Raw genomic sequence first — 15,469 nt, 5'->3', positions numbered from 1 at the left:
CGATGTGTGAAGTCTAAGATGATGTGTTGTTGTATTGTCACCGATGTAAAAAGTCTAAGATGATCGGTTGCTGTATGGTCACCGATGTGTGAAGTCTGAGTTGATGTGTTGTTGTATTGTCACCGATGTGTGAAGTCTAAGATGATGTGTTGTTGTATTGTCACCGATGTGTGAAGTCTAAGACGATGGGTTGTTGTATTGTCACCGATGTGTTAAGTCTGACTTGATGGGTTCTTGTATGGTCACCGATGTGTGAAGTCTAAGATGATGTGTTTCTGCATTGTCACCGATGTGTGAAGTCTGACTTGATGGGTTGTTGTATGGTCACCATTGTGTGAAGTCTAAGATGATGTGTTGTTGTATTGTCACCGATGTGTAAAGTCTAAGACGATGGGTTGTTGTATTGTCACCGATGTGTTAAGTCTGACTTGATGGGTTCTTGTATGGTCACCGATGTGTGAAGTCTAAGATGATGTGTTGTTGTATGGTCACCGATGTGTGAAGTCTGACTTGATGGGTTGTTGTATGGTCACCATTGTGTGAAGTCTAAGAGGATGTGTTGTTGTATTGTCACCGATGTGTGAAGTCTAAGATGATGTGTTGTTGTATTGTCACCGATGTGTGAAGTCTAAGATGATGTGTTGTTGTACTGTCACCGATGTGTTAAGTCTAAGATGATGTGTTGTTGTACTGTCACCGATGTGTTAAGTCTAAGATGATGTGTTGTTGTACTGTCACCGATGTGTTAAGTCTAAGATGATGTGTTGTTGTACTGTCACCGATGTGTTAAGTCTAAGATGATGTGTTGTTGTACTGTCACCGATGTGTTAAGTCTAAGATGATGTGTTGTTGTATTGTCACCGATGTGTGAAGTCTAAGATGATGTGCTGTTGTATTGTCACCGATGTGTGAAGTCTGAGTTGATGGGTTGTTGTTTGGTCACCGATGTGTGAAGTCTAAGATGATGTGTTGTTGTATTGTCACCGATGTGTGAAGTCAAATATGATGGGTTGTTGTATGGTCACCGATGTGTGAAGTCTGAGTTGATGGGTTGTTGTATTGTCACCGATGTGTTAAGTCTAAGATGATGTGTTGTTGTATGGTCACCGATGTGTGAAGTCTGACTTGATGGGTTCTTGTATGGTCACCGATGTGTGAAGTCTAAGATGATGTGTTTCTGCATTGTCACCGATGTGTGAAGTCAAATATGATGGGTTGTTGTATGGTCACCTATGTGTGAAGTCTGAGTTGATGGGTTGTTGTATTGTCACCGATGTGTGAAGTTTGACTTGATGGGTTGTTGTATGGTCACCGATGTGTGAAGTCTAAGATGATGAGTTGTTGTATTGTCACCGATGTGTGAAGTCTAAGATGATGTGTTGTTGTATTGTCACCGATGTGTGAAGTCTGAGATGATGTGTTGTTGTATGGTCACCGATGCGGGAAGGCTAAGATGATGTGTTGTTGTATGGTAATAATAATAATAAATAAAATGCAGATTTCTTCATGCGCCTTTTCCACGTCAGCAGATATGCTCAAGGCGCAACAATGACAGATTAAAAGAGTCTCCCACATTTATACAGCAATATGTACACTTCCAAAATAGAGTTCCTAATAATACATTGAAAACAGGTATGTTTTGAGTCCTGACTTGAATGTGGCAATACTATCAGAAACTTTCAGATCGTATGGGAGTGAATTCCACAAGGTTGGGGCTGCATATGAAAAGTCCGGTTTCCAAAAGTTTTAAGCTTGAAGTTTGGCACGAACAGAAACTCCTGATTGGATGATCGAAGGCAGCGCTTGTTTGAGTAAGGAGTAAGCAGGTCAGAGAGATATGGGGGAGCAAGTCCGTGACGGGCCATGTAGGTCAAGCAGAGGATTTTGTAGTCGCTTCTTGCCTTGATGGGGAGCCAGTGCAACTGTTTAAGAACAGGTGTGATGTGGCCATGTTTGGGAATGCGACTGATAATACGTGCGGCCGTGTTCTGCACCTTCTGTAACTTATCCAATAGCCTCTGACTGATCCCAAACAACAAGCTGTTGCAGTAGTCGAGCCTTGAAATCACAAGCGCCCGAACTAAGGCATGGGTGGCTTCAGCTGTAAGATATTGACGGATGTTGCTGATGGAGCGAAGATGGAAATAGCAAGTCTTACAGATGTTGTTCACCTGCGTTTCCATTGACAGTGATGTATCAAAGTCACCGATGGTCACCGATGGTCACCGATGTGTGAAGTCAAAGATGATGTGTTGTTGTATGGTCACCGATGGGTGAAGTCTAAGATGATGAGTTATTGTATTGTCACCGATGTGTGAAGTCTAAGATGATGTGTTGTTGTATGGTCACCTATGTGTGAAGTCTGAGTTGATGGGTTGTTGTATGGTCACCGATGTGTGAAGTCTAAGATGATATATTGTTGTATGGTCACCGATGTGTTAAGTCTAAGATGATGGGTTGTTGTATTGTCACCGATGTGTGAAGTCTAAGATGATGTGTTGTTGTATGGTCACCGATGTGTTAAGTCTAAGATGATGTGTTGTTGTATTGTCTCCGATGTGTGAAGTCAAATATGATGGGTTGTTGTATGGTCACCGATGTGTTAAGTCTAAGATGATGTGTTGTTGTATTGTCACCGATGTGTGAAGTCTAATATGGTAGGTTGTTGTATTGTCACCGATGTGTGAAGTCTAATATGGTAGGTTGTTGTATTGTCACTGATGTGTTAAGTCTAATATGATGTGTTGTTGTATGGTCACCGATGTGTGAAGTCTAAGATGATGTGTTGTTGTATGGTCACCGATGTGTTAAGTCTAAGATGATGTGTTGTTGTATTGTCTCCGATGTGTGAAGTCAAATATGATGGGTTGTTGTATGGTCACCGATGTGTTAAGTCTAATATGATGTGTTGTTGTATTGTCACCGATGTGTGAAGTCTAAGATGATGTGTTGTTGTATGGTCACCGATACGTGAAGTCTAATATGGTAGGTTGTTGTATTGTCACTGATGTGTTAAGTCTAATATGATGTGTTGTTGTATGGTCACCGATGTGTGAAGTCTAATATGGTAGGTTGTTGTATGGTCACCGATGTGTGAAGTCTAAGATGATGTGTTGTTGTATGGTCACCGATGTGTTAAGTCTGACTTGATGTGTTGTTGTATGGTCACCGATGTGTGAAGTCTAAGATGATGTGTTGTTGTATGGTCACCGATGTGTGAAGTCTAAGATGATGTGTTGTTGTATTGTCACCGATGTGTGAAGTCTAGCTGACATCCTGCCTAGCTGTCAATTACAGAGTGGTGGTTGGATCCATGGACGCGTAATGCTGAGATTTGGAGAAAGAGGTCTAGCTGACATCCTGCCTAGCTGTCAAGGACAGAGTGGTGGATGGATCCATGGACGCGTAATGTTAAGACTTGGACAAGGCGATCTAGCTGACATCCTGCCTAGCTGTCAAGGACAGTATGTTTAATGTGTCTGGTTGGGTTGTCAGTGTTTACCTGCTGTATCTTCCGAACCGAGAGATATCCCCTACCGAGATGAATATTCCCACACCTGGTTATCTCCTATAATAGTACACTTATATCATAACATAACCGTACAACAGTCGGTTCAATGAAATCAGTGTGGAGAACGACATGAAAAAGACACCAGTGTATGTTTCATTATATCAGCCTCACCTCTCACGATCTCGCAGATAACAGTCAGTTTCAGTGGAAGGCAGAGAATGTAGCCCAGAAGCCACAGAGCTTTCATACAGCGCGTCTCCAAGTCCCGGAACCAGTTGCGACAGTTCTCAACGCCCTTCGTGAAGACATCTGTGAAAGAAACCACATCAAAGTGATGATAAGACACACTATTACTATTCCCGTAATGGAGCATTAATTCTATTGCGAATTTGTTTGTTCATGAGTGACTAAGAGACGTGTGTTATCATGAGTGGTTCAAATGGGTGTATGTAGAAGTGCTTCAGTCACATGTGTCATTACAACATGTGTGTTCACGGGGGATTAACATGGGTGTTTGTAGAAGTGCTTCAGTCACATGTGTCATTATGACATGTGTGTCCTAGGGGGATTCAGATGGGTGTATGTAGAAGTGCTTCAGTCACATGTGTCATTACAACATGTGTGTTCACGGGGGATTAACATGGGTGTTTGTAGAAGTGCTTCAGTCACATGTGTCATTATGACATGTGTGTCCTAGGGGGATTCAGATGGGTGTATGTAGAAGTGCTTCAGTCACATGTGTCATTACAACATGTGTGTTCACTGGGGATTCAGATGGGTGTTTGTAGAAGTGCTTCAGTCACATGTGTCATTGTGACGTGTGTTCACGGGGGATTAACATGGGTGTTTGTAGAAGTGCTTCAGTCACATGTGTCATTATGACATGTATGTCCTAGGGGGATTCAGATGGGTGTATGTAGAAGTGCTTCAGTCACATGTGTCATTACACCATGTGTGTTCACGGGGGATTCAAATGGGTGTATGTAGAATTGCTTCAATTCATGATGACATGGATCAGGGTGCATGGGCTGGACGGTGTGGTCAAGGGTACTATGCCAACGACCACGAAGGGCGTTGCCTCATTACGTCGATGCATTACGTCATCAATTTCGACGGGAAGGAAGCATGGGCACCATCCAAGCCTAGCAAAGCAATCGTGATCAATCGTGGGGATCTCAATCACTTCAAGGCAGCCTGTCAACCCGCAGCCAGGAAAGTGTCCATCGAGGCCCAAGTTACAGATAAACCTTTAAACGAACAAGGGACGAGCTAGAAGACCTGCTCGTCCCCTGTACGTCCAGACATGGCTGAGGGTCTACCTCCCTGGTCGCCAGATGTCGCCCGAGAGAGTCATGGCAGGAAGAGCACCGTTAGTCTTCTACACAGCAACTCGGGCTGGACGTTCAGGGTTGGCTGCCGTGGCCACCAAACGGTCACAGCAACGATCGCACCGGAGAGGGCAGTCAATCTACCTGGTTTGAAAAGGGGGAGAAGTAGATGGTGAAACAGGATTACCAATCGTCACTATCAATGCGCTGCATAATAGACCCTCGAACTTGATACCCCTCACTTTCCACGGACACCAGACCCAGGGAGTAGTGGACACCTTAGCTCAGATCATGATAGTATCAGATATCTTTTTCAAACAGAGAAACTGGTCTTATCCAGAGCGGTGATAGTGAACAATGCGGGTAGGGATGTAATTATGAAGGGTTGGGTAACAGATATCGCATGCCCCCGAATTATTGGTGTGACATACCGACAAGAGGTGCTGGTGGCGCCATTCAATGATCAGCTCATACTGGTGCTGTACTTTATCGACAAGCCATGTGGAAATATCAATTTGCAACAACGAGCATTTACCATTGATGGTTGTGAAATCCCTGACACTCAAAACCAGGAATCTGGTGTGTGCAAAGGAACAGTCACACAGGTAATGCTGTTGGCACCGTACACCGCCGCCAGGGTGCCGTGTGATATCAGTCAAGAGTTAGAACAGTACCTTGTGGAGCTGGGCAGTATGCGTTATGCACAGACCCCATAGCATCTGCGGGAACAATTCACCAGGTCGAAATAGTAACTGGGACCAGAGGATCAAGCGGAGCTGACCAATGTGTTGGTCAAGTTTCATGGTGCCTTATCACGACATGACTTACTTCTAGGGACTTCACGGTGATCAAGCATGCTATTGTTCCAGGTGACGAGGCCCCTGTAGAACACTGCTGGGGCTCTAAGAGAACGAGCAGAGGCCCAGATCTGAAGTTGGCATTGCTGACAACGCCCGTGCTAGGCATGCCCAACAAGACGGACATGTCTATTTTGGACACAGACGCCTCAGACACAGCCATCAGGGCAGAGCTTTTACAGCTACAGCTATGACCAGAACTACTGATCAGCTATGACAGTGTCAGCTATGATGGTATTGCACAACTCGAAAGATTGCTCAGCAGTGGGGCCAGTTCTACGAGGGAGTAGATTACGTGGTCCCGTTCGCTGGCCGACCTCAGACAGTCAAGGCAGCAACAGTAGTGGAAGATAGCAGCCACCCTGGGGGGATCCCTATCTGTGAGGATTCCGATGGGTTGGGCGAGTCAGACAGAAGATCAGGTAAATTCCTTGGAGGTTTTAAGACAGAGGATTCTCGATAAGGGCCCTCACTGTACGAGATTCCCGTGTATGCGTTACCCGGGAATGCCCGATGACAGCTCTCAAAGCTACCCAAGATGAAGACAGCGACGGCAAAAACTTGCGTAAATGGTTGGACAGAGGTGAGGTGCTTTCAAATTCTGCACTGTATCTTTCCAGCCCCGCTTCAAAATCCTACTGGGTGAACACGGATTTATTTAAAAGAAACGAGGACGAGACGGAAGGGCCCAGGTTTTCAGTTGGCGACATGGATTCTTAGGGTGGATCCACCTGATGGGATCTAATAAGGTTCTTCAACCTTCCAGATTCTTCAGGACTGCGTCGGTCATGAGAATTCTGTGGCTGGGATGCTCCACCTGTGCAGGGACCAGGGGCGGAATATATTAGAGAAATTTGGCCTGCACCCGTTAAACTCCCTAGCGTGTTTGAGACAGCGGCGGGTGCTGCTACACTTTTATAATTTTGTGTCTCCACGGGGAAGTGAGTTTATAATGTACGTAGTGCCCGTTGGAAAAACCAAGGAACAGGCGCCACTGGAGGGGGTAGGGGTGGAGGTGGGGTGTCAGAAGGTGTTGGCGTTGGTGTTGGAGACCATATGGCTGCCCGAAGACCTACTTTAGTTTCACCGCCCGGGCGGGGAGGTTTACCCAGGACCAGATGGAGTGACTGAAGACGGTACCGGAGACAGAGTGCTGTTGGAGGCCGACACCCCTCACATGCTGCCAGGGGGATATAGGGTCAGTTTCCCGGCATTTTTGTGTCAGGTGGTGGACATTGTGGCCGAAACGAGGGGCGTCACAACAGAGGGACTACTCTGGGCCACCAACGACAATACAGTTCTGTTGTTCGCCCAGTAAAGAACTGTTAGTCTCACCCAGTGTGCCATGTGAGTACAATACTGTCGGACTTACCAGGTGAAAGGATGGGAATCGAACTTGAGAGCATGAGACTGGTTTCTCATATGGTCAGTCGAGGGAAGGCCTCTTGGCTGTGAGACAGACCAGAGAGGTTTGTAATGGCGACGCCCTGTCCTTTCCGTGGATGGAGCCTAGAAAACGGGCAGGGATGTGGTGATCACCGGTCTCACCGCCACCTGTACTGACGTTCAAGACCACGAAGGTGCCGGAAACAGCCGATCACCACAGCGAGTCTATACAAGCCATATTGTGAGCATGCCAGCCTGAATTTGAGTCTACCTCAATTCGTAGATTTGGGCTAAAGAACAACAGAGAGCGACCCATAGCTTACTCCAGCGGTTCGTTAGCGTCGCGGTCAATCGTGTAATCACTGCAATATTTTATATTTGTGACTCAATATTTTCGATTTGTATCTCAATTGTATTGTATTCGAAATATGTATAGTCATTCATTGTAGCCATGTTTGCTTGTTCAATATGTTATTTAATATCATAGACTTGTCTGTGCTCTGTTTTGCTGGTTTAAAGGGAACTCAAATGACCTTATCACGGTAACCCTGCATTACGTTTTCCCCATTCCTATTAGTTTTGGGGAAGAAACTTCACCTTAACCTGAACCTAGACTTATGAAGAGTTTTCCCCGGCTCACCTTCGCACCGATAATCCAGTTTTCTCTCCCACTTGTTCTCCACAGCTTTGTTGGGCCCCGCGCCGGGCTGGATGCCGTGCCGCTCTTCTATGGCAGAGGTTCTGTCCTTGTGACCTCTCTTGAGGTCAACGTCACGGACACGTTTCTTCATCTTCTCCACAAACCCACTGTTTTCCATCTATGGAGGATAAACAGTTACTTTGTTGGTGTCCAGTGTTTCCCAGTGCAGGCTCACGACAAGAAGTGGTAATGAACGAGATGGGGTCAATACATCCCTTGGGACTAAAGAGACGTCACACACAACGGTGTTTCTTAAAATCTGCTAGCTGAAGATATAGATGCTGACTAATGTCATATACACCCTCTGTCACGTGTCATGGCAAATGCTTAAAGCGGTTTGAATGCGAATATTTCATCTATTGTGGTTTCTAGAGCCTCCTCGACAGTGCGTACTCAAGTTTAACAATTGGTTGTTTTCCAAGTATTACCTCTCTCCTGATTGGTCCAAATGCCTCGTTGACAACTTTTCCAATCTTCTTTATGAGGAATCCCTCTTTCTGGCCATAAAAAGATATAGTCTGTTTGCAGTGAAAACATATCGATGAATTTCACTTTAAACAAAAAGGTAACTCACATAAAGTGAAATTATGATTGCGAATCCTCATGATTTTACCTTGCAAATTCAACTTTTAAATCTCAGAATATTATTCAACTTAGGATAAAAGTTGTTTAACAAGCAATCATAGTTTCAAATCGCTATTATCGGTTTGTATTACAAGGGGATACGCGCAGTAGTTGGAACAGGGAAACAAATGCACGTGCGGTCCGTGATGAGCGTTAACTTAGAGTACCATAGAACCCAACCCTTCTTGTTCTCGGGGTTTCAGCATAACCCTTGGAATACATACCAATAATAGAGATTTTTGTTTAAAGTGAAATTCATCGGTACCTTTTCACTGCAAACAAAATATAGTATGGGTGATATATTTAGAAATTATAAATAGAATCAGTGATAGGTATTCATAAGCTATTTATGGAATCAGAGATGATGTCGCTTTCCAAATTGAAAACAAAAACGTTTACCGGAAATTTGTACGAAAGAGGTGTTCGGTAGAACACGAAACAAATGTCATACAAACTGGTAACGTATATTTCGGTCACGTACATTTCACAACGGATCAAATGAATCAATATCTCACCAGTTAAAATCGACTTTGAATCGAAACTTGTGATTGTAATAGTCTATGTAAGGTACATAAACACAACTAGCCTTACAAGATTTGTTAAATTATTCTTGAAAAGAAAAAGGCAGTAACGTACATTTCATTGTTAAAATTACTCTCGGATTTGAATTTTTGTATACTGTATAACTGTATATAGCAGGTTTGTATACTGTATAACTGTATATAGCAGTTTTGTATATTGTATAACTGTATATAGCAGGTTTGTATACTGTATAACTGTATATAGCAGGTTTGTATACTGTATAACTGTATATAGCAGGTTTGTATATTGTATAACTGTATATAGCAGGTTTGTATATTGTATAACTGTATATAGCAGGTTTGTATACTGTATAACTGTATATAGCAGGTTTGTATACTGTATAACTGTATATAGCAGGTTTGTATATTGTATAACTGTATATAGCAGGTTTGTATATTGTATAACTGTATATAGCAGGTTTGTATACTGTATAACTGTATATAGCAGTTTTGTATACTGTATAACTGTATATAGCAGTTTTGTATACTGTATAACTGTATATAGCAGGTTTGTATATTGTATAACTGTATATAGCAGTTTTGTATATTGTATAACTGTATATAGCAGTTTTGTATATTGTATAACTGTATATAGCAGGTTTGTATACTGTATAACTGTATATAGCAGTTTTGTATATTATGTATATAACTGTATAACTGTATATAGCAGGTTTGTATATTGTATAACTGTATATAGCAGGTTTGTATACTGTATAACTGTATATAGCAGGTTTGTATACTGTATAACTGTATATAGCAGGTTTGTATACTGTATAACTGTATATAGCAGTTTTGTATATTGTATAACTGTATATAGCAGTTTTGTATATTGTATAACTGTATATAGCAGGTTTGTATACTGTATAACTGTATATAGCAGTTTTGTATATTGTATAACTGTATATAGCAGGTTTGTATACTGTATAACTGTATATAGCAGTTTTGAAATGATGTCAATTTGTGAATATCCTAAAGAAACTGACCTCCACCTTTATATCTGACAGGCAATCAAGTCTGATAGAGAGCTACTTTGGCTGTAAAGTAATCGCAAAGTGAGGGCAGCGTACATTTCTGCAAAGGTTGGGACATAGAAGGGCTGAAGTCTAACTTTGGAAGAAATTCATCAAGATTTAAAACAGATGCTTGTATGTGAAGTGTACATGATGGTAATAAAGGGAAACACTACAAGGAACTTTGAATGAAGCTGCAATAAGACCAGGGCCTCCTTTCGCAAAGCACTATGGTGGTCGTAAGTCACTGAGGTAACCTTAGTGCAATGTTAAAGAATGGGAGTTAAGGTTAAAAGGTTGCTTCCTGTAACGAGCTCCTGATCATAGCGAAGTTGGTGTACTTCCAGGTTGGGACAGTAACATACATTTCATTTTCACATACCCAAAGCCTTATTTCAGAATGACTGTTGTACTTGTGAAGCTGAACGTTGTATAGATCAAACCCTTTATTTACCACACACAACATCATGTAAAATAAGTTTATGTTTTTACTATGTCACTGGGACATCATTTGGACCTGCTTATTGAGTTTCAGTGCTTGTTGATATCCTTGTTCTTACTATGACACACTGTCCATGGGTTATAATTATGTTTAATATTCTAATTCTTACCACCATACAATCTTGGTGTGATGCCATTGTTATAACCATGCCTGGGCGTGATCCTGCTCTTCCCTCAAGATATACACCGATTTCACTGACGAGTTGCCCTTGAAACACCAGTTTCTCACCTGTATCTGTGACATGGCGTCCTGGACTGGTTTCATCCGGAACAACCATTTCTGAGCAGTGTGGTTGGCCAGCAGCTCCGTGACGCAGGTCAGAGAGTTGGTCATCTCACCGGCGTTGCTCAGCATGTTTTGGACTGGTCCTAGAACACAACATCGAACACATTTATTTACACGTCAGCATAAACGTAAACACAGAGTAACAGGAACATTTAAACATCACCATAAACGTATACAAAGAGCAACAAGACCATTTACACATCACCATACGTGTAAACACAGAGCAACAGGACCATTTACATATCACAATTAACGCAAACACAGAGGAGTAGGACCATTTACATATCACCATAAACGTAAACACAGAGTAACAGGACCATTTACACATCACCATAAATGTAAACAAAGAGCAACAAGACCATTTACACATCACCATAGGTGTAAACACAGAGTAACAGGATCATTTACACATCACCATACATGTAAACACAGAGTAACAGGATCATTTACACATCAACATTCATGTTAACACAGAGTAACAGGACCATTTACACATCAGCATAAACGTAAACACAAAGTAACAGTACCATTTACACATCACCATACACGTAAACACAAAGTAACAGTACCATTTACACATCAGCATAAACGTAAACACAAAGTAACAGTACCATTTACACATCACCATACACGTAAACACAAAGCAAGAGAACCATTTACACATTAGCGTAAACGTAAACACGAGTAACAGGACGATTTACAGATCGGTATAAACGTAAACACAGAGTAACAGGACCTTTTACACATCAGTATAAACGTAAACACACAGTAGCAGGACCATTTACACATCAGTATAAAAGTAAACACAGAGTAACAGGACCATTTACACATCTGTATAAACGTAAACACAGAGTAGCAGGACCTTTTACACATCAGTATAAACGTAAACACACAGTAGCAGGACCATTTACACATCAGTATAAAAGTAAACACAGAGTAACAGGACCTTTTACACATCAGTATAAACGTAAACACACAGTAGCAGGACCATTTACACATCAGTATAAAAGTAAACACAGAGTAACAGGACCATTTACACATCTGTATAAACGTAAACACAGAGTAGCAGGACCATTTACACATCAGTATAAACGCAAACACAGAGTAACAGGACCATTTACACATCTGTATAAACGTAAACACAGAGTAGCAGGACCATTTACACATCAGTATAAACGTGTCACAATTGAATGGATGTTGCCATAACTGTACAAATGTATACACAACCAATGCAGGTGGTATAATTCACCCAAAAACGTGTCACGACTAAGATGACAGTATAACATACCCATTAATGTGCTCCGACTGAGACAACATTATAACATACCATTCAAGGTGCCCCGACTAAGATGACATTATAACATACCCTTTGAGGTACCACAACTAAGATGGCATTATAACATACCCTTTGAGGTACCACAACTAAGATGACATTATAAGATACCCTTTGAGGTACCACAACTAAGATGGCATTATAACATACCCTTTGAGGTACCACAACTAAGATGACATTATAACATACCCTTTGAGGTACCACAACTAAGATGGCATTATAACATACCCTTTGAGGTACCACAACTAAGATGACATTATAACATACCCTTTGAGGTACCACAACTAAGATGGCATTATAACATACCCATTAAGTTGCTCTAAAAGAGAAAACATCCTTATATACCCATTAAGGTGCCCCGACTAAGATGACATTATAACATACCCATTAATGTACCATGACTAACATGACATTATAACCCAGACTAGGATGTGATTATAACATACCCATTAAGGTGCCCGACTAAGAGGTTGAAATTTGAAGTGACAGTGGGCAATACTTGACTGACTGTCGAATCTGAACCCTGCAGAATCGAAGGATAGATACTTTCCTGATCAACCTACGACCTGTAACTCATCAAAGACTGTTGATTTTTATGACCGGCCCATCATGATTTCACGTATTGCCTCCACCCCGGCATGCGACAAAAGGGTGACAGTGCTGCTGCTTAGTGTACATGCGACTAACTTGTGATTCCTTGGAACTTTGTTTTCATCGTTTGGGACTGGACTGTGTCCAAGCGTTTTTCAAAGTAGATGAACATAACAGTGACAACCTTGCGGGGAAGCTGGCAGAGAGCAGAATTATTTTGTGAACGATGCAACGGGATATGATTGAGTATGACTATGAGTGGCATAAATGTGGTGTTTCGCCAGACCGTTAGATCTATCTTGCAAATTTCCCATTCTAAACGGAATTAAATATACTATTTACCAGGTAGGTAAATGTTTTTACTAATGTTTTGCTGCATATTTTGTATAGATAGGGATGTATTTTTACAAGGCTTTCTGATTTATATGTTAGATATTGTTTTGTTTATGTTTGGGGCTGTGTATTGCAATTGAGTTTGAATATTTTTTATAATAGAAGGTAATATGATAGTGAGGTTCCCTCATAATTGTGTGTGTGTGTGTGTGTGGGGGGGGATCATATAATTGTATTTTTCGAGTTTAAATAAATGTTTTATCAGCATTTCCATCACGTCTGTGTGTTGATATTAGTCATACCCATTCAAGTAGTGCCCCAGTGTTCTATACGTGCGCAGACTACATCAAACGCATTTACCCATTTAAGTTCCCCTGTGAATATTCGAAAGTCAGATCAAAATCCATGGAGTTGTTGTTATAACATACCCATTGAAGTTCCTTACAATCAGATGAGCGTCAATCCAGACTGCCGTCTGATTTTTCTGAACAACCAATCAGAATAAGTATTTTCTTGATACCCATTTACCCATTAAGGTGCCCCAACTAAGACTACATGATAACATACCCATTTAAGTTCCCCGACTAAGACTACATGATAACATACCCATTTAAGTTCCCCGACTGAGACTACATTATAACATACCCATTTAAGTTCCCCGACTAAGACTACATGATAACATACCCATTTAAGTTCCCCGACTAAGACTACATGATAACATACCCATTAAGGTGCCCCGACTGAGACTACATGATAACTACATACCCATTTTAAGGTGCCCCGACTGAGACTACATGATAACATACCCATTTAAGTTCCCCGACTAAGACTACATGATAACATACCCATTTGGTCCCGAAGGTGGTGCCCCCGACTAAGACTACATATAACATACCCATTAAGGTGCCCTGACTGAGACTACATGATAACATACCCATTTAAGTTCCCCGACTAAGACTTACAGGTGCCTACATTATAACATACCCATTTAAGGTGGTCCGACTAAGACTACATAGCATACCCATTAAGGTGCCCCGACTGAGACTACATGATAACATACCCATTTAAGTTCACCGACTAAGACTACATTATAACATACCCATTAAGGTGCCCCGACTGAGACTACATGATAACATACCCATTTAAGTTCCCCATTTAAGTTCCCGACTAAGACTACATGATAACATACCCATTTAAGTTCCCTGACTGAGACTACATGATAACATACCCATTAAGGTGCCCCGACTGAGACTACATAAACATACCCATTTAAGTTCCCCGACTGAGACTACATGATAACATACCCATTTAGGTTCCCCGACTGAGACTACATGATAACATACCCATTTAAGTTCCCCGACTAAGACTACATGATAACATACCCATTAAGGTGCCCCGACTGAGACTACATGATAACATACCCATTTAAGTTCCCGACTGAGACTACATGATAACATACCCATTTAAGTTCCCCGACTAAGACTACATTATAACATACCCATTAAGGTGCCCCGACTGAGACTACATGATAACATACCCATTTAAGTTCCCTGACTGAGACTACATGATAACATACCCATTTAAGTTCCCCGACTGAAGACTACATTATAACATACCCATTTAAGTTCCCCGACTGAGACTACATGATAACATACCCATTTAAGTTCCCCGACTGAGACTACATGATAACATACCCATTTAAGTTCCCCGACTAAGACTACATGATAACATACCCATTAAGTTCCCCGACTGAGACTACATGATAACATACCCATTTAGGTGCCCCGACTGAGACTACATGATAACATACCCATTTAAGTTCTGACTGAGACTACATTATAACATACCCATTAAGGTTCCCCGACTAAGACTACATGATAACATACCCATTAAGGTTCCCCATACCCATTTAAGACTGAGACTACATGATAACATACCCATTTAAGTTCACCGACTGAGACTACATTATAACATACCCATTAAGGTGTTCCCCGACTGAGACTACATTATAACATACCCATTTAAGTTCCCCGACTAAGACTACATTATAACATACCCATTTAAGTTCACCGACTAAGACTACATTATAACATACCCATTAAGGTACCCCGACTGAAGACTACATGATAACATACCCATTTAAGTTCCCCGACTAAGACTACATTATAACATACCCATTTAAGTGCCCCGACTAAGACTACATGATAACATACCCATTTAAGTTCCCCGACTGAGACTACATGATAACATACCCATTAAGGTGCCCCGACTAAGACTACATTATAACATACCCATTTAAGTTCCCCGACTAAGACTACATGATAACATACCCATTTAAGTTCCCCGACTAAGACTACATTATAACATACCCATTAAGGTGCTCCGACTGAGACTACATAACATACCCATTAAGGTGCCCCGACTGAGA

At 41.7% G+C, this 15,469-nt stretch overlaps 1 protein-coding gene across 1 annotated transcript in view; it reads right to left on the bottom strand.

Moving 5' to 3' along the window:
• The window catches only part of LOC124270980 (E3 ubiquitin-protein ligase DCST1-like), a 78,875-nt gene that overhangs the window by 37,826 nt on the left and 25,580 nt on the right, over positions 1-15,469 (bottom strand). Inside the window, exons 4-7 of the mRNA XM_046706051.1 lie at positions 10,728-10,867; positions 8,211-8,279; positions 7,723-7,900; positions 3,683-3,820 (exon numbers count right to left, since the gene is read on the bottom strand). Coding sequence (XP_046562007.1) covers positions 3,683-3,820; positions 7,723-7,900; positions 8,211-8,279; positions 10,728-10,867 — 525 coding nt within the window. The remainder of the gene's footprint in view (positions 1-3,682; positions 3,821-7,722; positions 7,901-8,210; positions 8,280-10,727; positions 10,868-15,469) is intronic.

The sequence above is a fragment of the Haliotis rubra genome, unplaced genomic scaffold (genome assembly GCF_003918875.1).
Source record: "Haliotis rubra isolate DU_JTF1 unplaced genomic scaffold, ASM391887v1 Scf1562, whole genome shotgun sequence".
NCBI lineage: Eukaryota > Metazoa > Mollusca > Gastropoda > Lepetellida > Haliotidae > Haliotis > Haliotis rubra.
The sequence above is the reverse complement of the archived record's forward strand: the minus strand, read 5'-3'. Positions and strand labels throughout refer to the sequence as shown.